Source organism: Callospermophilus lateralis, unplaced genomic scaffold (genome assembly GCF_048772815.1).
Source record: "Callospermophilus lateralis isolate mCalLat2 unplaced genomic scaffold, mCalLat2.hap1 Scaffold_708, whole genome shotgun sequence".
NCBI classification, from domain to species: domain Eukaryota; kingdom Metazoa; phylum Chordata; class Mammalia; order Rodentia; family Sciuridae; genus Callospermophilus; species Callospermophilus lateralis.
In genome coordinates this window covers 781,063-805,890 of record NW_027515187.1, presented here as the reverse complement: position 1 = coordinate 805,890, position 24,828 = coordinate 781,063, and the positions used below count along the sequence as shown (strand labels likewise).

General features: G+C 51.1%; 1 protein-coding gene across 1 annotated transcript; it reads left to right on the top strand.

The window, feature by feature from the left end:
- Positions 1–1,361: 1,361 nt before the first annotated feature.
- On the top strand, positions 1,362–23,746 carry LOC143640890 (phosphatidylinositol 4,5-bisphosphate 3-kinase catalytic subunit delta isoform-like). Its single transcript, XM_077108428.1, is given in 23 exon segments — positions 1,362–1,505; positions 3,039–3,267; positions 3,365–3,597; positions 4,001–4,180; positions 4,334–4,483; positions 4,864–4,953; positions 6,014–6,098; positions 6,101–6,234; positions 6,875–6,971; positions 7,059–7,189; positions 7,543–7,593; positions 7,669–7,833; positions 7,920–8,041; positions 8,237–8,380; positions 8,526–8,625; positions 8,743–8,921; positions 9,059–9,171; positions 9,334–9,412; positions 9,889–10,056; positions 10,615–10,738; positions 10,910–11,055; positions 11,402–11,534; positions 23,609–23,746. Coding segments are annotated over 23 exon segments (3,135 nt in total).
- The last annotated feature ends 1,082 nt before the right edge of the window (positions 23,747–24,828 follow it).

The window sequence follows — 24,828 nt, the reverse complement described above, 5'->3', positions numbered from 1 at the left end:
ATAAAATGCATTCTGGACCTTAATTTTACCTGTCTTTTCTCTTTTAATCCACATTTGTCCTTGACATCAAACATGAGGTTCACATACTGCTCTTGGACCAGCCTCCTCTCTGCTCCCAGGTGCAGGCTAGGAACCAGTATAGGAATATACATTGTAGCATTTTTTGTAACAACTAAGGAAAATAGAAACAAACCTTCCCAGTTTATCACCATGATCGGGCAAATACAAGGTGCTTTCTTTATACAGTGAAACACCTTGCAGGAGTTAAAATGAATGTACTACTGCTACATGTATTCATCCACATGTATGGATCTAAGGAACATAAATTAAGTGGCCAAAGCAGGTTGCAGAAAATTCACTAGTTTAGGAAGATTTAAGGCATTCAAAAACATTAGGACTTCTTTGTGGATACAAATTAGTAGTAAAAACACTGATGGAGGCTATAGGTAAACAGATTCCAGATGGTGGTGACCTGGAGGGGGAAGCTGGGGGTGAGGGAAGTAAGGGGCTGATCTGGTTCTGGAGTGTATGGAAGACAAAATTTCTCTGTAATGTTTTGTTATGTATGTGGTGGGGGCAGGTTTGGGGCTCAGTTCAATCAATATATCTCAACAGACCTTACACACACACACACACACACACACACACACACACACACACACACAAATACACACATGGGCACACACTCTGGGGTGCACACCTGTTACTCCAATTGCTTGGGAAGGTGAGACAGGAGGATTTCAAGTTCAAAGAGAGCTTCAGAAACATATCAAGGCCCTAAATACCTCATGGAGTCCTTGTGTCTAAATAAAATACAAACATAGGCTGGGGATGGGCTCAGTAGTTACATTCCCCTGGGTTATATCCCTGTGGAGGAAAAAAATCAATAAAAAGGATGGGGGATGTAGTTCAGTGTTAGAGTGTCCCTGACTTAAATTCCCAGTGAAAAAATAAAAATACAAATTTTGTTCAGTCATAGCCTTTGGCCTTTCTCGAATCCTGAGTTGTATACCCAGCCACACTGCCATCTGTCCTTGCCAGCTGGTGGCCATGATAGCGTCTCCCTGATGCGTAATTTCCAGAGGAAAATTATTTGGTCTATGGCTCTGGGCCCGCTGTGAGGGAGGCAGATGTTTCCACCAGGGTGAGAGACAACCGAGTGCAGACAGTTATCTGGGGCAGTAGGGGCAGCAACTACCTGGGCAGTGGGGACTCTGTGGGAGGAGAACACCATGTGCCCACCTGCAAGCCCTCAGCCCTGAGCCTCACACTGCCCAAGGCCCCCATACACTATTCTCAAAGGACTCTCTACCTTTGCTTCCTTTACATGTCACGTGGCCACAGAGAAATAATAAAGCAGAATGCCCCCAGGGATTGACTATCCCATGGAATTCTGGACCGAGGAGGAGAAGAATCAGAGTGTGGTGGTTGACTTCCTTCTGCCCACAGGGATCTACCTGAGCTTCCCTGTGTCCCGCAATGCCAACCTCAGCACCATTAAGCAGGTACTGCCTGGTCTCCTGTCAGCCCTGGGAGCTCAGAAAGACAGAGGCATTGTTCCTCACACTTGAGAACCTCAGATGTAAATTCTGAAAGATATACAATGTCAAGAACTTGTATAATATGTGTGGTTAAACTCCACTTACTATCCAAATTCCACATTACCCCATGGCAATGTGTTCCCCTCCCTAGTTACCAGAGGGCCAGCTACTAGCCTCAGTTGCCCTTAAGTCTCCAGTGCTGGAATGGAACTTTGAAAATTTGACTTACATTATGCTGTCTGTCACTTTAGTGACCACAGTCTGCTCCCAGCCACATAAGGGCCTTGCAGGAATTTGTCTTTAAAACTGTTGCCAACATAGTGTCCATCATCCCTGGAAAGGGTCCTCAGGTTCATTGAATAAATTTCAGGATGAATTACTGAGTCAAAGCAATGAACATCTGCTTTGATAGATGCTGTCCTGTGGCTTTCAATGGGGTTATGCCACTTACAAATTCAGGTTTAATGGGTCATGCCTTGGACTGCCTGGGGGCAAGAATTTATTTCACAATTTTAAAAGCTATTATTGAGAACAGGAAAAAATAATAGAAGCAATGGACCACACTTGAGGGATTTTTTTTAATGTCCTGGAAGATTTCTCTCTGCCTTCCTTCCATCCTTCCTTAAATTTTTCTACTTCAAAAGTAGCTGTGTGTGTCCCCAAATGTTCCAATGGCTGAGTCAGGAGGATTGCCAGTTCAAAGCCAGCCTGAACAACACAGTGAGATTCGAAGCAATTAAGTGAGACCCTGTCACTAAATACAAAAAAGGGCTGAGGGTATAGCTCTGTAGTTGAGTGTCCCTGAGTTCAATAATAATAATGGCCCATAAAATTTTGGAAAATAAGAATGAGAAGGAAGAGATCTGCCTGTGATTCTGCCATAGAAGACAGCCACAGACACTACCTTAGCCATTTCCTGTTTTCTAACCACATTCTAACTAAATTCTGATTATGAACTTTCATGACTTGTTTTTCTGAGTGACCACAGTAACATTTTGTTCATACTCTAGTTCCTCTAAACATCATTATATGGTTCACTTGATGTGCTTACAGAACTTCAAACAATGTGACTAAACAATGTGACTTGTCCCTAGGGTCCCATCTCTCACTTCATTGTGGTTTTGATTTCTTCATATTTTTATTGATATGAAGTTTTGTGGGCTACGTGTTATGTGTCACAGTGGTTCAGCTCTGCCATGGCTCAAGGCCACCATCGCCTTGGTGGGGTGAAAGCAGCCCTAGATAATGCGTCTATGGTGGGCGTGACTGCTCAGTCCCCAATCTCCACACATCAAGTCCTTCACAGAGCACAGGGTCAGGAAGCTTGCTGACTAGCTGGTTGGTCCCAAAGGCCAAAGGGGTCCTAGGAAGCAATGCTTGGGTCTCCCTTTGCCCTCTATGTGGCTCAGGCAGAGTGAAATCCCCAGACTAGAGGCCTCTGTCTGCCTCCCAGCAGTTGTCATGGCCAGCAAGGCTGACCATAACCATTCCTCCCAGATGCTGTGGCACCAAGCCCAGAATGAGCCCCTTTTCCACATGCTCAGTGACCCCGAGGCCTATGTGTTCACCTGTGTCAACCAGACAGCAGAGCAACAGGAGCTAGAGGATGAGCAGCAGCGGCTGTGTGATGTCCGGCCCTTCCTGCCCATGCTGCGTCTGGTGACCTGCGAGGGTGACTGCATGGAGAAGCTCATCAACTCACAGATCAGCCTCCTCATCGGCAAAGGTAGGGCTCGTATATCAGCCCCCTCCTCGGCAAGGTAGGGCACACCTGGGTGCCTGGTCCCACAGGCACCTGCACTGAGCCTTCTCCTGCCCTATAGGCCTCCACGAATTCAACTGCCTGCAAGACCCAGAAGTGAATGACTTCCGCACTAAGATGTGCCAGTTCAGCGAGGAGGCAGCTGCCCGCCGGCAGCAGCTGGGCTGGGAGGCCTGGCTGCAATACAGTTTTCCCCTGCAGCTGGAGCCCTCCACCACGAGCTGGGGGGACAGCAACACATCTCAAATCTCCAACCCAGACCTGCTGGTTAATGTCAAATTTGAGGGCAGCAGGGTGAGCCCATAGCCCATGTCCTAGGGAGGCTGCCCCAGCTGCAGCACATGGGCTGCTGTGCCCATGGCAACCTTCCACTGATAAAACACTCCAGTGTCCCAGGCCCCCAAATTTCCCTTCTCTCACTGGCATCAAATGGCATTTGCCAGGTATGCAGGCATGCAAGGGGTGTCATCAAGCATCCCACCAGGTAAGCTCACCAAGGCCAAATTGGTCCCTTAGTTCACTGGACAAGTATTTCCTGGGTGTCTGCTGTTACTTTCTCCAGTGAATGACCCAGGCCCTGCCCTTGTGGGGCTCACACTTGGGGATACCCAATAAAGGCAGGCAAATGGCCTTGCCCCTTTTCCCCAGAAGCCCATGGTCCTGAGAGCAGCATGCCAACCTTCCCTCCTCCCCACAGGAGAGCTTCACCATCCAGGTGTCTACCAAGGATGTGCCCCTAGCACTGATGGCCTGTGCCCTCCAGAAGAAGACCAAGGTGTACCAGCACCTCACAATGGAGCAGCCTGAGGACTATGTGCTGCAGGTGAATGGGCGGCATGAGTACCTCTATGGCAGCTACCTGCTCTGTCAGTTTAAGGTGAGGACTGCAAGGAGCCCTCTGCACTCTGGGATCCCTACCACTCTAGAAGGGGCCAGCATAGGAGTGAGAGAGCTGGACTGTGGGTCTCTCTTGGTTCCAGGGAATGGATATACCACCCATTGACAATTCAACCTTACACTCTCATCTCAGTACATATGCAGCTGCCTGCACAGTGGAATGACCCCTCACCTGACCATGGTGCACTCCTCCTCCATCCTTGCCATGCGGGATGAGCAGAGCAAACCAGCCCCTCAGGTCCAGAAACCACACACCAAACGGCCCCCTACTCCCATGAAGAAGGTGAGATGGTGTCCTTTCCTTTCTTACCCTCTTTCTCTTCCTCTCTCCTTTTGGCCAATCCTAGTGCCTCTTGGGCAGCACCAGGGCTAGACGTTGATCCAGGGGACTTTGGATGGTGCAGTCCTTTTGGAGAGTCAGGGCCTTGAGCTGACACCCAGGGTGGTCCTGTTTGAGCTACTGGAATCCCAGATTGCCTACTTCTCTGCAGGTCTCAGGGGGGCTGGGACCCCGGGGCCCCTGTGTGTCAGATTGGTAAAAGATGGCATTGGTGACAAGTTTCTGAACCTTGCCACAAAGTTGTGACCCTCTCCCCCTCTCCCCAGTCTTTCAGCATCCAGGGGAATAAGCTGGGATTTAAGCCCCGCTCCTCTCCTCTCTAGCACTCCTCTGTGTCCCTTTGGTCGCTGGGGCAGCCTTTCTGCATTGAGCTGATCCAGGGCAGCAAAATCAATGCTGATGAGCAGATGAAGGTAGGAGCTTGGGTACCAGGTGAGGGCACAGGTGGTTTTTTTGCACAAACAGGGTGTGCTGTAGCCTGGAGGGGCAACAGAGAAAGAAGAGTGGGAGGGTGTCACACAAAAGTCACCTGGACACATTACTCATTATCTCTGCCTGGATTGGCTGTGAACCACATCCAAACAATAAGAGGGGAGGGGAGAAGGCCAGCAGGCCAGGGAGGTTGATTAATGGAAACCTGGGCCAAGCAACTTGTGGGTATTTGACTTTGGTGGAGCTTGTGGAATCAGACACAGCCCATTGAAGTAGGAGGCCCAGTCAGAGATGTGTAAGGCACCATAGAAGCTGGCTGCATCTGGGCTGAGGTGCTTCCAGGAGTTACCCACCCAGCGGTGCCCACAGTCTGGGGGACACTGCACATGGAAGCTGAACCCCCATGGGCTTGGGGAACAGTGCCCTGTTGTCTCTTCTAAAAGCACTTTCATGGCTCCTCTGTACTCAGAACCACCTGCAGAGGTGGATTTATTGTCCCATTTCTGGGAGGTGATGCCTGTCTGGGTCCACAAAGCATAGCATGTCTTGTCTGGGTCTCTCTTTTTGGCATTACTTTACAATCTGTGAAGGAGGGTGTGTCTGCAGAAGTCAGGGAGGATTGGGTGGGAGCAGCTCTGTGGATGGGCTGGCAGGTTGGAACTGGAACAGGTGCACTGAAGACTGATCAGGCAGTCTTATGAGCCCATATGGGGCTCAGAAGACGCTAGGCATGAAGGTAGCCAGAGCTGTTAGAACCAGAAGGGACCCTGGAACTCCTGAACCCTGATGGGCAAACTGAGGTTCTGAGTTGACCCACAGAGTCAAGTGTACTGAGACTGGCTTGCCCCAGCACAGCCTGGGGTACCAATGCCCCATGACACCTGTACCACTGAGCTGCCAGCCTACACTCTGCTGGACCACTCTCAATGCAAGAAGTAGATTTGGACCCCTATGTAAATGGGGACCTTTAAGGAGAGGATTGGAACTTTAGATGGGGTGGGGCCTTCGCTCCCTCACCCATGCCCTGTACCCCTTCCCCAGCTGGTGGTGCACGCTGGGCTCTTCCTTGGCAATGAGCTGCTGTGCAAGACGATGTCCAGCTTGGAGGTGAGCGTGTGCTCAGAGCCATGTGGAAGCAGCATCTGAAGTTTGACATCAATATCTGTGACCTGCCATGCATGGCCCGACTCTGCTTTGCACTCTATGCGGTGATGGAGAAGGCCAAGAAGGCACACTCCAGCAAGAAAAAGTCCAAGAAGGTGGTGAGTTGGGCTGACTGGGAGAGGCCCAGGCCTCAGACGTCCAGTGAAACCCATTGCTGGGGCCTCTTGCTATCCTGCTCCCACAGGCAGGCACCCTGAGGACAGGGGTCCTGGGAGAGCCTGGGGACCCTAGTATCCCTGCCCGCCCTAGTCTGGCTCCTTAGTCTGGCTTCCTGTGCTGCCTGAGTGATAGCTCATGATTTGCCTGACTTGAAATATCTAGCCCAGGCCTCTGGTCCTTAGGGGTCCAGGAGGCAGCTCCCTTGGTGGAAGGACAGTGTTCTCAGGGGGACAGAAATGATGAGTTAGTGGTTGCCTGGGGAGTGTGTGGCTGGGCCCCAAATCACTAGACCCAGGTTGTGACTTGCTCCTTGACCTGGGCCAGTTATGGGTCTGGTGGGCTTACTCAAGTGTCTCTGGATGCTGGGTGTGAAGATGCAGGTAGCCAGGAAGGGATCTTGCTGGTTTAATTACTGAAACTCTGACAGGAAAGAGGTAGCAGGTCCTTCCCCTCCTCCTGGGTCTAACTTGGTGACCTTCCATGCGGTCTGGGTCTTCTCTCCTGGTTGGCCTGGAGACTGGTTCCATTCTGCATATGAACAAGAACAGGCTCACTCTGATCTGTAGTATCCTTCTCCAGGACTGCCCAATTGCCTGGGCCAACCTCATGCTGTTTGACTACAAGGACCAGCTCAAGACTGGGGAGCTCTGCCTCTACATGTGGCCCTCTGTCCCAGGTGGAACCAGGCCCAGCAGGGAGAGACTCCTGGAGGGTGAGGGATCCAGAACTGGTTCCCTACAACTACATCTGTCCCTGCCTTCAGATGAGAAAGGAGACCTGCTGAACCCCATGGGTACTGTGCATAGCAATCCCAACACAGAGAGTGCTGTCACCCTGGTCATCTGCCTGCCCGAGGTGGCCCCTCACCCTGTGTACTACCCTGCCCTGGAGAAGGTCAGTGAGGCCCTTCCTGGAAGCTGAGCGCTAACCAAGGAACTTTCCTGGAGCTCCTCAGAGGGGGTTCCCTGGCCACCCCAGGCTTTGCCCATTGCTGGGGGCTGGGTAATCATGCTGATTTGAGGCCTTCCAGTAGCTATGTGGCCCACCAGGGGATGTTGGTGATGTCTGATGACATTTTGTTGTCATAGCCAATGGGAGAGGTGCTAGTGGCCTGTGGCAGGCTGAGCCTGAAGATGCTACTGAATGCCCTGCAGTGTGCAGTAGGGCTGAGGTTCAGACCCCCTTCCTGGAGCCCTGCCAGTGCTGGCCCAGGCCTGGGGAGCTCACAGCAGGGATACTTGTTGCAGATCCTGGAGCTGGGACGTCATGGGGAGTGTGGGCCTACCACCAAGGAGGAGGTGAGCTGGGGTGCTGGTGGGGCATGGAGCCAGGTGCTGGGCTGGAGGCCTCACTCTACCTGCACCCATTAGCAGCTGCAGCTGCAGGGAATCCTGGAGCAGCGGGGGTCGGGAGAGCTGTATGAGCATGAGAAGGACCTGGTGTGGAAGATGCGGCGTGAAGTGCAGGAGCACTTCCCAGAGGCTCTGGCCCACCTGCTGCTCGTGACCAAGTGGAACAAGCACGAGGATGTGGCCCAGGTGGGTGGAGAGGGGCACCAGGGGCACAGCTGGAGTAGAGAGATAGCAGTGGGCCGCCCACCACCTGACTGCAAAGCGTCCTCCAGATGCTCTACCTGCTGTGCTCCTGGCCCGAGCTTCCTGTCCTGAATGCCCTGGAGTTGCTGGACTTCAGCTTCCCTGACTGCCACGTGGGCTCCTTTGCCATCAGGTCCCTGCGGAAACTGACGTGAGTCCCAGCTGGGCACTGAGGCCCACGGGCTGCCAGCTCCTCACTAAGACAGCTTGCCCTGGCAACCTGGAAGTGGGTGCTGGGTGGAGATGAGCCTAGGCTGGCCTCACCCTCTTTCCAGTCACCTGCCAGCTGGAGACCTCTTTCCTGAGTTTCAGAACCCCAGACTCAACCAGCCTTCCTTACCTACAGGGACGACGAGCTTTTCCAGTGCTTGCTGCAGCTGGTGCAGGTCCTCAAGTACAAGTCCTACCTGGACTGCGAACTGACCCAATTCTTGTTGGACCGGGCTCTAGCCAACCGAAAGATTGGCCACTTCCTCTTCTGGCATCTTCGGTAGCTGGATGCACGCTGATTCCTTGGGAACCTAGAAAGGCCATGGAGGATGAGGCTCTCCTGGCCTGCTGACCTCATATTTACTGGGCTGGGGAGGGGCTATGTTCCACTCCTGGCCATTCTCAGCCCCATCTTCTCCCTCTAGCTCTGAGATGCATGTGCCGTCCGTGGCCTTGCGTTTTGGCCTCATCATGGAGGCCTACTTCAGGGGCAGCATCCACCACATGAAGGTGCTTATGAAACAGGTGAGGCTCAGAGTGCCTGTGCCTGAGGCAGGCTCCCCTTCCAGGCCCCTTCACAGTCATACTCCTGGTTCTGGCTCAGGCTCATATGCACTGCTGCTACTCCATTCTGCCCACCAGGCAGAAGCACTGAGCAAGCTGAAGGCCCTGAGCGACTTTGTGAAAGTGAGCTCCCAGAAGACCACCAAGCCCCAAACTAAGGAGCTAATGCACTTGTACATGCGCCAGGACACCTGCCTAGAGGCCCTTTCACACTTGCAGTCTCCATTGGACCCCAGCACAATGCTTGCAGAAATCTGGTGAGTCCCAGGCCTAGCCCCACGTGGAGCCAGGCCCTAAGCCCCCTCCTCCACCCTAAAACACCTCCCCCACCCTAACCCCCCTCCCCCACCCTAAGCCCCCAATGGCCGAGGCCAACACTGCCCTCTGCCTGCAGTGTGGAAAGGTGCACCTTCATGGACTCCAAGATGAAACCCCTGTGGATCATATACAGCAGTGAGGAGGCAGGCAGTGCTGACAGCATTGGCATCATCTTTAAGAATGGGGATGGTGAGCCAGTCTGGGCAGGGGACATGCTGAGGCCTTGGCCTTCTCACCTAGGCCCATACTTCTCTGTGGTAGGGCCCCAGGGGGGTTCCCTGAGAAGACAGAGCTCAGATACTCTGAGCCTTGCATGGGTATATAACCCACTAGAAACTCCTGCCCTTCCAGACCTCCGCCAGGACATGCTGACTCTGCAGATGATCCAGCTCATGGATGCCCTGTGGAAGCAGGAGGGCTTGGACCTAAGGTGGGGCCTCTGTCCATCACCTGTGTGTTTGGATCTCTATCTGGCCTCAGAGCCGGTGCCTCTGGAGGAGTTCCTGGTCTAAACTGACACCACCATGTTGACTGTGAGAGGGGCTGTTCTCACAAAAGGGTTAGGGCAGCTGGAGGGGTTTGGGTAAGGCCACTCCTAGGGCTTGCTCCTATTTCCTGGTTTCCCACCCCTTGGGGAGCAGTACCACCTTCTTTCAAGCCCGCTGACTCATTCTCTTCAGAGCAAACATGAGGCCAGCCAAGGTGTGCTCTGCATCTTGGGTGCCAGTTGTGTGTCTCTGAGGCACCTTCCCCAGGGCCCCATATCCCTTCTGGCATCCTCAGGACCTTGAGCAGTGTCCCCTGTGATTTTGTTGGGCGCCTCAATTTCCTGGGGGATCCAGGTCCAGTATCCCCAGAGAATGTCCTTAACCATAGTGTCTCCCTGTGCCTCCTCTCATGTGCTAGGATGACCCCCTATGGCTGCCTTCCCACTGGTGACTGTATGGGCCTCATTGAGGTGGTGCAGCACTCGGACACCATTGCCAACATTCAGCTGAACCAGAGCAACCTGGCTGCCATGGCTGCCTTCAACAAGGATGCCCTGCTCAACTGGCTCAAGTCCAAGAACCCTGGGTAGGCTTTCTTATTCCTGGGAGAGGCTTGATAGAGTGAAAGGTGAGGGAAGGCCTGTGACAGTTTCCATGGCTGCTTGGCTCAGCTGAGCACCGGCCCATATCTGATTTGGGGCAGGACAGAGATGTCACTGTTCCTGTGTGTTCATTTTTCATGGCTGTGTTATGCTACTTAACTCTTTGGGCATTAAAACCACCACCATATTTAGTCACAAATATGTAGCTTGAGTGGGTTCTGCTGAGTGTTTCTGCTGTGGTTTGAAATAGCTGATGCTATGGCTAGCATCTGTGATATTGCCTGAGCCCAGAGTATCTACCAAGGGCCCAGTTACATACCTAGGGTCTTGGCTCTAAGTTGTGCCTCTTTATGCAGCCTCTCTTCATCTAACACATAGGCCTTGGCTTCTCTGCATGGTATTGTGTGGAAGAAGGGGGCAATTTCAAGCTGGGCATGGTGACCTATGCTCCAGAATAATGCCCTCCTTCTTGATTAATAAAAGGCTAGTTTCAAGAGGAGGGAAAATATAAGGAGCCCTGGTTTTCAATCTTTCCCACCCAGAGAAGCCCTGGATCGAGCCATTGAGGAGTTCACCCTCTCCTGTGCTGGCTACTGTGTGGCCACATATGTGCTGGGCATCGGTGACCGGCACAGTGACAACATCATGATCTGTGAGAATGGGCAGGTAAGGGGCACTGTGTTCAGCTGCCCAGTGAGCTTGTCCTACATGCCTGGCCCAGTGGCCTCTCTGCCCTGCCCACAGCTCATAGAAGAGTGCCCCAAGTCCTGCTGACTTCCTCTAACCGGAACCTCCCTTTGTGAAGCCTATTCAGTAGCTGCCCTTCCCTCCCCTCAGCTATTTCATATTGACTTTGGCCACTTTCTGGGGAATTTCAAGACCAAGTTTGGAATCAACCGTGAGCGAGTTCCATTCATCCTCACCCATGACATTGTCCACGTGATTCAGCAGGGAAAGTCTAGTAATAATGAGAAGTTTGAAAGGTGAGGGTGCCCAGGGCCCCAGGGAGGGGACAGTGATCAGACAGGGGCAGGGATGGGGACATAGCCCTCAGCCTAACTCCTGCCTCCACCCTGGGGGTGCTGCCTTCTCTGCAGGTTCACCCCAACCCCAGAGTACACTGTTGGGCAGTGCAAAAAGGAGGTACATGGAAGGTGTAGGAGGCAGGCCCAGGCAGGGGCATTGGTTAGAGGATCTGGGTACACCCATAATACGACCAGGGGCAGACACTCAGAGGCAGGTGCTGGTTGGATGCAGAACCTCTGCTGGTTTGGGGCTGGGGGTGGCTGGGAGGACCCAGGGCTTTATCTATTTCCTTCTCCTCTGCAGGTTTCGAGGGTACTGTGAACAGGCCTATAGCATTCTGCGGCACCATGGGCTCCTCTTCCTCCAACTCTTTGCTCTGATGCGGGCAGCAGGCTTGCCTGAGCTCAGCTCCTCCAAAGACATCCAGTATCTGAAGGTATGCCAGCACAGGGCCACACCAGACTGGAGCCCAGGGTCTACCACATACTTCCCAAGGCCTGCCTGAACCTCTACAGCTGCGGAGGAGTCTGCCTCCCCTATATATAGTATAAAAAATGAGCTTGGCAGAGCTCATCCTGGTCAGAGTGCATCTTGTCTGAACAGCTCAGGGACCTAGGAGATTCACCTCACAGGTGGGGGCCCTCATGCCATCCCAGGCCCAGCAGTGCAGTATGGTGGAAAGTGGCCAGAGTGGTGTGCTCCCTGGGCCTAGTCCCGCCCTGTTGCAGGTGAACTGTGATCTTTTTTGGTCATCCCATGTGTCCTCAGTGTCTTTCATGCATGAGATAAAGTCCCTTGTAGGTTTGCAAGACACTTTCCATTCCTGTCTTTTCAGTTGGTGAGAGGCAGAGTGGGAGGGGGTGTATTCCCTAAAGTTTCTCCTGCCCTTCTCTCAGATAAGGTGAGGCCTGGGTGACAGAAAAGGAAGTTTCTGGTCCTGAGAGGAGTGCATGAGAAGGCAGGGACCCCACGGCTCCCATCCCAAACATGACGCTAGAAGTGTGCAGAACCCCAAAGACAAAGCCCCATTTCCAGACTTCAAACACAAACCACTACTCTGGTCCCAAACAGCATACCAAATGCTACATAGCCTCATGCCTAGAACAAAGTGAGTAGGCCTCCCCTCATAGTTTCCAGAGGGAGAGGAAACAGAAGCAGGGTCACTGCACTTCGCATCCTAGTCCTGAGTACACTAGGACAAAGGACACAGAGAATTACAATGTATTTACAAAGCATTAAAAAGTCAGTTGATCATCTACATATTAACCCCATTCTATCACTTGTAAAAGCACTAGTTTGGAAAAAATAAATACAGACCATCAAAAAGAAAAATAAAAAATGATGATCAATTTTTACTCTTTGTCAGCTAGTCTAGTCCCTGCAACTTTTCTGGAGGTGCAAGAGTTGTGCAACTCACTGGATGGTAGGAGCCTGGAGTGCTGCAGCCCCTGAGCTGGAAGGACATGGCAGGGAGGAAAAGTCAGCTTCCAGATTTTGGGAAAAAGAGATCCAGCAGGGGTGGGCAGATAGTGGGAACCTACAGTCCCACACACTGGGCATGAGAGCATAATCAACAATGGGGGTCCTCAGACCTGCTGGCTGAAGAGATTTTTACTTGAAGTACCCGCTGGCTGGGAGATGGGTAGCCAACATTCTGAGGTAGGAATGCAAAGTCCAGATTGCACTCACTAGCTGTGTGTGGAGCTTTCTTACTTCAGCTGCTGATGCTGGTTGAAATTCTGGCTGTTGGTAGGGCCACCCTCCTTCTCCTCACAGCTCTCCCACAGGTGGATAGTGATAATTTCCTCCTCCTCTTCTCCAGCCTCACACTTCTCTTCCTCTTCCTCCTCCTCCTCCTCCTCACAACTGTGCTAGTCCTGGTAAGTCTGCAAAGAGAGGGAGGTGCGAGTCCAGCTCATGGCCAAGTCACCCAGTGTCCACATTCCAGGAGCAGCAGCAGAAGAGAGATGTCCCCCAGTGAAGGAGAATGTCCAGGGAAAGGGGCCTAGGCCTCACTGGAAGTGGCCTCTCCATGGAGTCCAAGCATGCAGAGAGCTCCTGGATGGGGATGCTCAGTACCCTCCTTGGAGCACTGTCCCTGCATAGAGTGGAAGGAGCACCAGCCTGAAGCCAGCTCATCTCTGCAGTTACACTTACTAGGTTGTATGAACTTCAGTGAGACTTCACTGAACCTCAGATTACCCACCTGGATTTGAGGATTCTAGCTCACCGAGTTGTGTTATAAGGTGCAGGCACTTGAACATGGAGGAGCCTGGCCTACAGTGCTATGCAGCCTGGGGCCCTGTCTGCTCCTACCTCCTTTTGGAGTTCATGGTGAAGGTCAAAGCAGAGTCATTGCCATCCATCTCATTCTCCTTCCCTGTGTCCTGGCCCTGTGAGGTTCACTGATGTGCAGCCCAGATCTGAAACACCTCCAGGATGATCATAAACACCAGGAAGTAAATGCAAACAACAATCACCATGGTGGCAGGATTCAGGATGACTGTCAAGGGAGAAAAAGGACAAACAGGGCTGCAGAGAGGTCACACAGATTGAGGCTTCCCACCTGTGACTGGCTATCCTAGGTTGGTGCACTCCACCTAAACTTCAGAGACTAGAAAGCACCAGAAACAGCTTTGCGTGGCCTCAAACTTGCTGGGTCACTGTGGCTGTGGGTAGGCAATCATTTCCTCATGTGTGATGGGGAGTGGGAATGTACTTCTGTGCTCCCAGCCGGGTAGGAAAGGATCATATGCCTAAACTCTGTGTGATGCTTAGTGTTTGCACCTAGGTGCCTCCCACCTCCTTCCTGTAAATGATTGAGGACTGAGCAGGTTGTGGCCTGAGAGGTAAACAAAAAAGCATTGCTTAGGGTGAACAAACTGTGGTTGGGCAGCCATGTGGCTGGCATGTTCCACAGGATTGGCAGCATGGATCATGTTACCTGCAGTGGACAGGAAGAAAGGATCACTAGGGATGAGCATCCTGACTGTTTCCAAGAGGAGAAATGGGGCAGCAGCAGCTGTGAAAAATGCTAGTCTGAGTAGCCCCTGGACCCTGCTGTAAGAAAATGTTGCAAGTGTCTGTGACCAGAAAAAACAAACAAATAAACAAACAAAAACAATACAAAACAGAAAAAACTCTTGTAAGCACTTAGATACCATTGTAAATCTGAGGTTGTTCCATGTTCAAGAAACAGCACTTTTCTAATAATTCCTGTATAGTTAACTTTAAAAATAATCCATTCCTGAGAGCAGAGTGGCAAAGCAATCTCAGGTCCTAGTCACTTGGGAAGTGGATGGTTTAGACATTTCCCCTGCTTTAACCGAAAACCTAGAAACAGGAAAGATGACACAATTCATAATCTTTTATTTCCTTTCATGGTAAAGATGGTCAGTTTCTAATAACAATCCTGGATCCAATTCCCCAGACCACGGAGCCCTTGAGCAAAGAGGAAGCCATAGAAGATGCTGATGAAGGCTTCAGAGCAGGGTGCTGCTCTCCCTGCTGTGGTCTGACAGTGACCACTGCCAGCTGGGACAGTGTTAGCCCTGTGTGTGTTGGGTCCCTGCATCAGTCCAAGGACCCAACTTCACTGCCAACAGGGCCAGTGACCTGACACCAGTACAAGGATCCTTTAGTTAACCAGCTGCCATTCTTTATAGAAGAGCATCCTTGTGTCTCATGTGTGAAAACTTTAGCAACAACCTTGTTCCTTCCTGTGGTATTCCCTGACACTTGCTCTCTATCACCTCCCTCCAGGGTTCCTCAGGCTCTCACTCAGAATGCAGCAGATGGTGGAATGGAGAAGCAGCCCAACCTGTCAGTACAGACTGCACAGGTCTAACCACAGCAGGCCAGGCTGAAGAAGGCCACCACTCCTGGGGTAAGCCTCATTTGCCATGATGAGTGTGCTAAAGTGTGTCTACAAACATCAGGGCCAAGAGACAGGGCCCTCTGTCACCACCACAGCTGGCTCTTCTGGGTAGGAGTCCTATACACAACTCCTCCTTAAGTTCATTGCTGAGATAGCAGCCATTTAGCTCAGAGCAGATGAGAATGAACTACCAGTTGGTCAGTTGAACTACCAGTTGGTCAATGAACTACCAGGTATGCCAGTTCCAGCAGCATAGGAGTTACAAAGCCTTTTGGTAGCTGGTCATGGTGCCACACCTGCAGGGTTAAGAAAAGTACCAGGTGGCTCAAGTTAGGAAGCAGGGTGGGGCCAGAACAAGGGCCCCAGAGGCTAAAGGTAGGCTCATGGGTTGCTGAGCCAGCAGGCTAAATACATGTGGTTTTCTAAATGGGGAGACAAACAGCATGCTTGGAGTTTTAGGGGCATATGCTAGTCCTTTGTAAGTTAGTGCCACATGTCCCCTTCTTGTTCAGAAGGGGGACGCTGTGCAACAATTCTGCTCTCCACAAGTTTGCAGATGGTGGGAGCCAGGTGGCCTCCAGCTGTCTCTGGCCTCTCACCTGTGAAAACCATGCCCAGGTCTGCAGAAATGGCCCAACCAGATTTCACTGAGACTGTGGGGCCCACCAAAGCTGGTCATATCTAATGGTCACCCAACTCAGGCTCAAGCTCACAAACCCCTTTTCAGGAAAGCAAGAGAGCTAAGGGAGAGTCAAATTCAAGAACTGGGGGCTACTGAGGGTGTAGCTCAGTGGTAGAGCATGTCCTTGGCACACACAGGGCCCTGGGTTTGATCCCAGTGCGAAATAAACAAAGTAAACAAACAAATGAGAGCACTGCACAAATCCTGGGCAACAACAGCAGTAACACTGTCCTCCTATTGAGTGAGCCAAAAGGCATATCTCAGAGCCACAGATCAGTCAAGGAAAGGTGGAAAGACCCTGAATTGGTTTCCAAAGAGCATGATGACACCAGGAAAGCAAGTAGCTCTCTCAGGAACAGAATCTCCCAAAACCTCAGAGGGAATGAAGGTGGGTACATCAGCAACAGAGAGGAGTGTCCAGGAAGGGAAATAGGCCTCCCCATGCAGAGTGGCTGTTACCCTGGGGACTTCAGATTCATCCTCCACGAGCTACACTTCTCATGTGATTGTGCTGTTATTTCCAAGCTCAGGGAATAGGAAAACCCCTAAGAGCTCTGAAATTTAGAAGCAGTTCAGGCAAAGCAATGACTATACTCAGGTTGATCCTGGATTCTTCCAGCTACCAAACCATGATGTACCTTTTGACTGGGGGGACTGCAATGCAGGGCACCTTATTCAAACACCTGCCACCAAGAAAGAGGCTCTCAGGGCTCTGAAAAACACCTGGGAACCCACAGGTGCAAATGATGGTGGAGGGGGACCACACAGGTTCTCACTACTTTGGGACAGAAGATTGTGGCCCCTCCAGGAACCACAGCCATCAGCCCAGTTCTCACCCCCACCATGTGGAGTGTGGTGCTGGCCAACTTGGAAAAATATCATAATAATCATGCCAAGTTACAGAAGTTACACACAATGTCTGCATGCTGTAGGCTTTCATTTAGGTAAAGCACTAGAAAATACAAAATAATGTATGGCAACAAAGAAGAGACCAGTTGTTGGTTTGGGGTGGGTGACTGGGGAGTGGGTGGTTAGCAAGGCATTAGGAAAGGGCTAGAGAAATGTTTGGGATAATAAGAGAGGGGTTCACTATGATTGTGGCAAAATAAATCATGGGTACATACATATATCAAATTTACCAAACTGCACACTACTAAACATGTGAAGTCTATTATGAGTCAATTATATTTCAACAAACTCATCTTTAGAAAATACGGGGGGGGGGGGATAGTTTCCTGCCCTCTGGAACCTGTGTCTCTCCAGCAGAGTGAATTCCTCACATCCGTGGACTCCCCAGCCCACACTGGGCAGAAAGCCTCACCTGTAGATGTCCCCTCAGGGGCCACTGCCAACCATTGGGAGGAGCTTGAGATCTACCCCAGAGTCTGTCTCAGGACTTCCAAAGAAGGCTGTGGAGGGGCCTCCCAATCATCTCAGGGACGGTGCCACTGGCCCAGCCTGAGTTGCCGTGACTCCCACTATGGAGCATGAAGGGTGCAGCTTCCCAGCAAGGAGTCTCAGCCTGCAGCTCCACCTGCAGGAGGAACAAGGGAAAGCCCTGTGGGCATGGATGGCTCGGACCAGCATCAACCCAGGGCCTTCGCTTCCCTCCTGTGAGAACTTAGGATCATGGGCCAGGATGGCTCCCAGCGCCCTGCAGATCCTTTGGTGCCACAGCTACTATGCCTCCTTTACACTTGCCTCTGCCATGTGCGGCCCTCCATCCTCTGGCCCAGGGACAGCGCAGTACCTGAGAGAACTGCCCGTCTTGGTTGACTGCAGTCCAGGCCCTAATTCCTCTACTGCACCCTCCATCCTGGATGTCGGGGTGGGGAGGAGCTCCCCCCCAGGGGAGAGGGCACTCCCCCCTCCACAGGGGAGGCCCCTTGGACCTGGTTGTCAGGGTGGGTTAGGGGGGAGCTCCACCCCCCCCCACCTTCGCACCGAGGGGAGTGGGCACTCCCCCCTCAGGGGGGAGGACCTTCGGACCTGGGTGTCGGGGTGGGAGCTCCACCATCCCCCACACACAGGGAATAGGGCACTCCCCCCTGGGGGGGAGGCCCTCAGACCTAGGTGTCGGGGTGAGGGGCGGGAAGCTCCCACCCTGTGCCCCGCACCCAGGGTAGAGGGCACTCCGCCATCCCGGGGAAGGCCCCTCTAACCTGGGTGTGGGGTGGAGCTCCCCCCGCTCTGTACCCAAGGGAGAGGGTACTTTCCACTCCAGGGTGGAGGCCCCTCTAACCTTGCTGGTGGAGTGAGCTCCCCAGCACACCCAGGGCATAGGGGCACTCCCCCCATTAGGGGGGAGGCCCCTGTAACCTGGGTGTCTGGGAGAGCTTCCCAGTGCACCCAGGGCAGAGGGGTACTCTGCTCTGTAACCCTAACCTTAACCCTCCAGGGTGGGGGGTGGCCTCTGGAACCTGGGTGTGGGAGTGGGGGAACTCACCCCCACTACCCGCACCCAGCTGAGAGGGCAGTCCCCCCTCCTGGGAGGTGGCCCCTCGAACCTGGATGTCGGGGTTGGGGGGTGGGGGGGAGCTCCTGCCCCCCATCCCGCACCTAGGGGATACGGCACTCCCCCCTCGGTGGGGTGGGGAGGCCCCTCCTACCTGGGTGTAGGGGGTGGAAGCTCTACCTCAGCACCCAGGGGAGTGGGCATTCCCCCCTCCAGTGCGGAGGCCCCTCTAACCTGGATTTGGGGTGGGAGCTCCCCCCACATCCAGGGGAGAGGGTACTCCCTCCTTGGGAGTCGCAGCCCCACTAACCTGGGTGTGAAAAGGGAGCTCTTCCTCAGCACCCAGGGGAAAGAGCTCTCCTGACTCCAGGGGGGAGGCCCCTCTAACCTGGGTGTGTGGTGGGGAAGCTCCCCATCCTCACCCAGGAGAGAGGGCACTCCACCCTCCATGGGGGAGGCCCTTCTAACTTGGGTATTGGGGGGAGCTCCCCCCATCCACACCTAGGGGAGAGGGCATTCCCCCTCCAGGGGCGAGGCCCCTCTAACCTGCGTGTTGGGAGGAGCTCCCCAGCGCACCCAGGGTAGAGAGCACTCCCCCCTCCAGGGACATGGCTTCTCTAACCTGGGTGTCAGGGGGAGCTCCCCAGCGCACACAGGGCAGAGGGGCACTCCCTAATCCAGGGTGTAGGCCCCTCTAACCTGTTTGTAGGGGAGAGCTACCCAGCGCACCCAGGGTTAGAAAGGCACTCCCCCCTCCATGGGGGAGGCCCCTCTGACCTGGGTGTGGCAGGGGGAGAGCTCCTTCCCCCCACCCCGCACCCAGGGAAGAGTGCACTCCCCCCCTCCAATGGGGAGGCCCCTCTGACCTGGGTGTGGGCGGTGGTGGACGCTCCCCCCCTGCACCCAGGGGAGAGGACACTCCCTGCTCCAGGGGCGAGGCCCCTGGGATCTGGGTGTCGGGGTGGGTGGGGAGCTCCTTAGTGCACCCAGGGCAGAGGCGACACTTCCACATCTGGGGAGGGCCCTTCTGACCTGGATGTGGTGGAGGGAGCCCCCAGTGCACCCCGGGCATTTCCAAACTCATGAGAGTAGCATTACATTGATATTAAAGAGGCAATACAAAAATGGAAATTATAGAGCTCTCTCTCTCCTGATCAAGTGAGACTTAGTCCAGATCCACATATGCATATTAATTTTATATGGATATATATAAAAACAGCACTATGATATATATATATATATATATATATATATATATATATGTAAAACAGTACTATGATAATGAAGCACAGAAGTATTTTAGGTAACTAGTTGTTTTTATCTTGTAAAAGAAAAAAAAAACATTTAAAATGAATAGCATATATCCACAGCCTATATTCCTAACCAGCACCCTAAAATTGCTCTATCTGCAACTAACTACAGTTTTAGAAAACATAAAGGATAGGGTCATTATTATACAAAATGCTTGTATGAAGATGTGAATTTGGTGTTAACATACCTTATATACAGAGATACCATAAATGGTGGTATAAAGGTGAATTAAGAATTGTATGCAAAAAAAAATAAGAGAAAATAGGAAGGATTTCAAAGTTGATAAAAGAATGGACCAGCAGTGTGACAAAAGGACAAAAAGAACAAAATGATATGAATGGAAAAAACTAAATAGTTCACGTAAAGGAGTATTGAAGTGTGCACTTTAATAAGCACTCTAATTGATTCTCATACAGGTATATTGGAGGGTTCACTCCTGATCAACCATTACAGAGCAACCTCCAACGATATCTGTATTCTAAGAAAGAGGAGAAAGACCAATAACAAGAAAATTACAAAAAGTTCACTGGTGAAGAAAAGGTAAGTAAAACCTTTGTGAAAGGCATCAGTCCTCCCTAAGCATTTTTAAATTTAAAATAAAGTATTCTTATTTGTAACTCTTGTTAACTCTGATAAAACTGCTTGGATGGCATGCATCAAGACTCTGTGTGTGATCACAGGAATGGGAAAAAAATATTGTAGGCTGTGGCCCCTCTCCCACACAAGACTGCAGGTTAGACTGTCAGAACAATCATGACAACTAACTAGGTAACATAGTATATTAATTCCTCTTAGGGTGAAACAAGCTATAGAACTTTTGAGACAATCATTATCGGTGAAAACAGCTGTGAGGATCTTAGACTAACTGGCACTTTATTAATGGGGTAGAGTTCAAACAAGGAGAGGTGAATGGTACATCATGAAGGGGAACACTAAGGGACTACAGACCATATGAGGTCTGGGAAGGAACACCAAGGCACTACAGACCATATGAGGACATCTGTGGATATATGCTGTTCATTTTAAATTTTTTAAATGTTTTTTTTTTTCTTTTACAAGATAAAAAAAAAACTAGTTATCTAAAAATATTTCTGTGTTTCATTGTCATAGTACTGTTTTATATATATATATATATATATATATATATATATATATATATATATATATATGTGTGTGTGTGTGTGTGTGTGTGTGTGTGTGTGCGCATCTCATAGTGATATATATATATATATATATATATATATATATATATATATATATATCTCCATATAAAATTAATCTGCATATTAATTTACAAATACTCTATCAGATTACAAATTTCTTGAAGTGAAGGACTGCTCTATTAATTTTTAATGGATTTTTCATAATAAAGTGTGCAGTAAATAGAGTAACCCTCTCTGTGTTAACTTCTACCACTGTCTATACAACATCTACACAGACTGTATGTGGATGGGCAGCCACACAACACACAGCCATCCTTAATACTAGCAGTGAGGTCACAGGGGCAGTGTGCAGGATGACTCCCAGGTTTACAGTCTAGCATCTGACATGTACATGAAGAGCAAAGTTCTGTGTGGCTCTAGCCCCAACTTCTTTCTCTCTTTCACCTTCCCATGGATCAGAGCAGCAGAAATCCTGGCTACTGGAGTGAGGATCTGACCTCAGTGCAGGAGCATTATGCAGGAGCAACCCACAGGGGCTGGGGTGGGGTAGATGCAGACAGTTTTGGAACATTCTAGCACTCTTTCTCCATTATAAGTGCAGATCCTTTAGGAAACCACTGTTATCTCCAAAACAAAGTGGAAACTGGTCAAGTGATCTGCACCACAGCTGTCAGTTTCCATGATCCACAGGGAACGTCCCCAGCAGGAACATGTACATTTATGAAGCCTCAGTACAGGAACACAAGACCTGGGTGATATCAAAGGAAGCTGCTGGTCCTGAGAGGCCAGGGACCCCACAGCTCCCATCCAAAACACAACGCTAGAAGTGGGCAGAATCCCAAAGACAAGACCCATTTCCAGACTTCAAACACAAAACACTGTTCTGGTCCCAAAAAGAACACCAAATCCTACATAGCCTCATGCCTAGACCAGAGTGAGTAGGCCTCCCTTCCTGGTTTCCCAAGGGGGAGGGAACAGGAGCATTGTCCCAAAACTTCACCTCCAAGTTCTGAGTACACTAGCACAAAGGACACAGACAATTCCAATGTATTTAACAAGTAGTAAAAAGTCAGTTGATTATCTACATGTTAACCGCCTTTTACCACTTGTAAAAGCACTAGTTTGGAAAAAAATGAAGACCTTCAAGAAAGAAAAAATGATTACTAATTTTTACTCTTTGTCAGCTAGTTTAATCACTCCAACTATTCTGGAGGTGCAAGAGGTGGGCAACTCACTGGATGGCAGGAGTGCTGCAGCTCCTGTGCTGTCAGGAGGTGGCAGGGAGGAAAAGTCAGCTCCTGGCTTTGGGGAAAAGAGATCCAGCAGGGGTGGGCAAATGGTGGGAGCCTACAGTCCCACACTTTGGGCATGGGAGGATAATTAGCAATGGGAGTCTGTAGACGTGCTGGCTGAAGATATTTTCTACATGGAGGACCTACTCGCTGGGAAATGGGTAGCAGACGTTCTGAGGTGGGGATGCAAGATTCCAGATTGCACTCAGTAGCTGAGTGTGGAGTTTTCCCACTTCAGCTGCTGATGCTGGTTGGACAGGGCCAACCTCCTTCTCCCTGAAGCTCTCCCACTGGTCAGTAGTGATGTCTTCCTCCTCCTCCTCTTCTCAAAACTCATGCTGCTCTTCCTCTTCCTCCTCCTCACCACTGTGCTGGTCCTGGTCGGTCTGCAAAGAGAGGGAGGTGAGAGTCCAGCTCATGGCCAAGTCATCCAGTGTCCACCTCCTAGGAGCAGCAGCAGAAGGGAGATGCTCCCCAGTGAGGGAGACTGCCCAGAGATAGGGGCCTGGCCTCACTGGGAGTGGCCACTCCACAGAGTCCAGGCATGCAGAGAGCTCCTGGATGGGGATGCTCAGTTCCCTCCTTGGAGCACTGTCTCTGCATAGAGTGGGAGGAGCACAAGCCTGAAGCCAGCTTATCTCTGCACTTACACTTCCTAGGTTGTATGAATTTCAGTAAGGCCTCACTGAGCCTCAGATTACCCCCCCCCCCGATGGATTTGAGGATCCAAGCTCTCTGAGTTTTGTGGTTATAAGGCACAGGCACCTGCTTCAACTTTAGGCAGTAACAGCTATGTCTCTTCTCCACCCTCCCAAGGTGGTGCCACTCCCAACCCCTGAGGGGAGAGAAGGGTGTGACTGCAGGATGGCACACCTGTCCCAGAAACACTGTGAGACTTCAGGCCCAGAGGGCAGATGCAGAAGCAACAGGGCTGGATCAGAGTCCCTGAGCCTTCCCATTATCCAAGTCCACTCTGTCCTGGTTTTGAGGGTACTGTGAACAGGCCTACAGCATTCTGCAGCACCATGGGCTCCTCTTCCTCCAACTCTTTGCTCTGATGCGGGCAGCAGGCTTGCCTGAGCTCAGCTCCTCCAAAGACATCCAGTATTTGAAGGTATGTCAGCACAGGGCCACACCAGACTGGAGCCCAGTGTCTACCACATACTTCCCAAGGCCTGCCTGAACCTCTACAGCTGCAGAGGAGTCTGCCTCCCCTACATATAGTATTAAAAAATGAGCTTGGCAGAGCTCATCCTGGTCAGAGTGCATCTTGTCTGAACAGCTCAGGGACCTAGGAGATTCACCTCAGAGATGGGGGCCCTCATGCCGTCCCAGGCCCAGCAGTGCAGTATGGTGGGAAGTGGCCAGAGTGGTGTGCTCCCTGGGCCTGGTCCCGCCCCATTGCAGGTGAACTGTGATCTTTTTTGGTCATCCCATGTGTCCTCAGTGTCTTTCATGCATGAGATAAAGTCCCTTGTAGGTTTGCAAGACACTTTCCATTCCTGTCTTTTCAGTTGGTGAGAGGCAGAGTGGGAGGGGGTGTATTCCCTAAAGCTTCTCCTGCCCTTCTCTCAGCTAAGGTGAGGCCGCCTGACCATCTGCTTGCAGTTCTTTTAGGAAGAAATTTGAACAACCCTAGGGGGCAAGAGTACAGGGAGGCAGAAGGGATTGCAGATGCAGCAGGGTCAGGACCCCTGAATATTGATACAGTTGTGATGATTCTGTCCCAGGACACTCTGGCACTGGGGAAGACAGAGGAGGAGGGGCTGAAGCATTTCCGGGTGAAGTTCAATGAAGCCCTGAGGGAGAGCTGGAAGACCAAAGTGAACTGGCTGGCCCACAACCTGACCAAAGACAACCGGCAATAGTGGCCACCTCTGAGCCGCCACAGGCTGGCAAACCTGTTCTGAGGACAGCTACCCTTGGTTGTCTTAGTTGGGGCCTCACACCTGAACTGCATCTCATGGGAAAGAACAGCACAATTGCCTTTTGTTTACACTAGTTATTTAGACAGACAGGAAATGTTTCAAGATGATGGGGGAATGTGATAGACATTATTATCCAAAGTAGATGTACGAAGACAGAAATTGGTGTAAATATACTCTGTATACAACAAGAGATATGAAAAATTTTGTTCTGATTGTGTAATAAGAATCGTAATATATTCCGCTGTCATATTTAAAAAAAATAAAAATAAAAATAAAAACTCTAATAAAGAACCAAACAGCCAGGCCTGGGATTGTAAGCTCAGTAGTAGAGTGCTTGCCTTGCACGTGTGAGGCACTGGTTTCAATCTTCAGCACCACATAAAAATAAATTAAAAATAAAAGTATTTGTCCATCTACAAGTAAAAAATATCAAAAAGAACCAAACACCATAAATGCAAATGCATCCTCGGGCAGAGGATGGGTGATGCACTGTGTCCAAGCACTGTGAGTTGGGCACCTTGAGGTTGTACCTTGCTCTTGTCTTAGGATGGGCATTCCAGGTCTTCCAGCTAGTGGATCTTTCCCAGCAAAGACTGACCTCCTCTTGGGGAAGCCTTGTTCCCAGGCTCCCCACCTAACAGTTATTTTGCCTCCTGTCCACTTAGGACACCTCTATCCCCAGATCACGTTGTGCCACCTGTGTGGCCCACCCTGCGTGTTCTTTATTGACCAAGTCCTGGGCAGCTCCCAAAGAAGCCAGAGTAACCTCTAGACACAGGGATGCTTTCTCTTCACTGCTAAAGTGACTCTCAGGTAGAGAATGCCCTCACCTCTTTCGTCTTCAGGTAAGAAAATAATACCACTCTATTTACTGAACCTCTACAGCTACAGAGGAGCATGCCTTCCCTATGTATAGTATAAAAAATGAGCTTGGCAGAGCTCCTCCTGGTCAGGGTGAAAGGTCAGAGGGGGTCTGTGTGGTCATGTATGAATAGGTTGCCTGCTCTGGCAGGGTTAAGGGA